The sequence below is a fragment of the Corvus brachyrhynchos genome, unplaced genomic scaffold (assembly GCF_000691975.1).
Source record: "Corvus brachyrhynchos isolate BGI_N302 unplaced genomic scaffold, ASM69197v1 scaffold165, whole genome shotgun sequence".
Taxonomy (NCBI): Eukaryota; Metazoa; Chordata; class Aves; order Passeriformes; family Corvidae; genus Corvus; species Corvus brachyrhynchos.
Window position 1 is genome coordinate 1,942 of NW_008238315.1, and position 1,497 is coordinate 3,438.

The window sequence follows — 1,497 nt, forward strand, 5'->3', positions numbered from 1 at the left end:
GGGCAGACGGCTCGGTGTCCCCCTTGAAAGGCCCCACCTGGGGTCTGGCTGCAGCACCCATGGATCTGCAGCCGGATCCCTGCCCACCCCCACAGCCAAAGCCTGCCATGCAGTGCCTCTGCAGAGGGGACAGGGCAGCTGTGAGCCCTCTTACCTGTGGGGAGGACACAGATCCACCTCCTCTGTGCCACGCCCTCGGAGATGTCCCCAGTGCTGGGAGCAGGGGGCTCCTGTGGCACACCCAGGGCATCGTCGTAGCCATCCGGGGTTCCGTGCTCGGGCCGGGCAGGGGGCGCTGGGACAGGCACAGGGGTCCATGGCAGTGACCCAGCGGCCCTGGCAGGGGTCTGGCCGTGCCATGCTCAACGGCCTTGCCAGCACACGGGATGTGCTGGTGGCGCTCGGGTCCCACAGGGAAAGGCCATGCTTGCTACACACTAACAAGAGGGGGACTTGTCCCCTCAGCTCCCCTGCCCGAGTGTGTGCCATGTCCCCAGCACTCCCCACTGGCTTCCTGCCCTGTGGCCCTACCTGGGCTTGCCTCGGTGTCACTCCCCTCCACGCTGTCGCCGGTGTAATAGGGCAGCTTCTTCACCGACCCCTCTGACAGGGAACCTGCAGGGGAGAAACAGGGCCTTGGGCGTGGCCTCAAGCGGCACCGAGGGTGACGCAACCTCACACCACACAGCGGGGCTGCCGTGGGACCGAGGAACACCCCCAGCCCCTGGCGAGGAGCCACTGCTGGGCCACCGGGACCCTGAGCTGCCATGGGGCTGTGGGGCAGAGCCCCCTCTCCGGGCAGAGCTGGGGCACAGGGGCTGCACCCACCCGGGCGACTGGGCACCTCCTGGTACTCCGGCATCGCGGTGTAGTCCAGCTCCTCGTAGACAGCGTTGGAGACGGCATCTGCAGCTCTGCCAGGGCCTGGAACGAGACACAGCGTTTACCTGGGGCCCTGGCCAGGTGGGTGGGTGGCAGCGGGAGCAGCCCTGCCCACCTTCTGAGCCGTTCCGCAGCGCGGGAGCCCCGGAACCCCCAAACCGGGTCTGTGCCAGCCCCCACCCGCCAGGACCCACCTCGGCGCCAGGCGCGGGCACGGCACAGCAGCACGGCCAGGGCGCCCAGGGCCACGCACAGCAGCGTCCCCAGCACCACGCACAGGACAGTTGGCACAGGCACAGTCCCCGCGGTCACCGCTGCGGCTGTGCTGCCACGGACACCTGTGTGGGGACACGGGCAAGAAGTGAGCGGAGCGCGATCCCAGCCATCCCGGTCTTGGGGGTGCTGGCACGGGCACAGCTACCTGTGCTCGTGGCACCGTCGGGATGGGGGGTAGTGTCCGTCTCAGCGATGCCATCACTGTCCCCATCACAAGCCACGTGGGCGTCCCCGCCTGGGCCGCAGCTCTGCAGATTCCAGGGTGCCGAGGGGCACCCCCAGAGCGAGCGGGCCCCGTCCTCACAGCCCACCCAGGCCAGCCAGGCGGGGGCCGGCTGC

The 1,497-nt window shown here is 69.5% G+C and overlaps 1 protein-coding gene across 1 annotated transcript in view; it reads right to left on the reverse strand.

The window, feature by feature from the left end:
* Window positions 1-4: 4 nt before the first annotated feature.
* The window catches only part of LOC103615239 (soluble scavenger receptor cysteine-rich domain-containing protein SSC5D-like), a gene marked incomplete at both ends in the record, with an annotated part of 14,550 nt that continues 13,057 nt past the window's right edge, over window positions 5-1,497 (reverse strand). Inside the window, 5 exons of the mRNA XM_017733738.1 lie at window positions 5-295; window positions 532-615; window positions 829-924; window positions 1,077-1,220; window positions 1,304-1,493. Coding sequence (XP_017589227.1) covers window positions 5-295; window positions 532-615; window positions 829-924; window positions 1,077-1,220; window positions 1,304-1,493 — 805 coding nt within the window. The remainder of the gene's footprint in view (window positions 296-531; window positions 616-828; window positions 925-1,076; window positions 1,221-1,303; window positions 1,494-1,497) is intronic.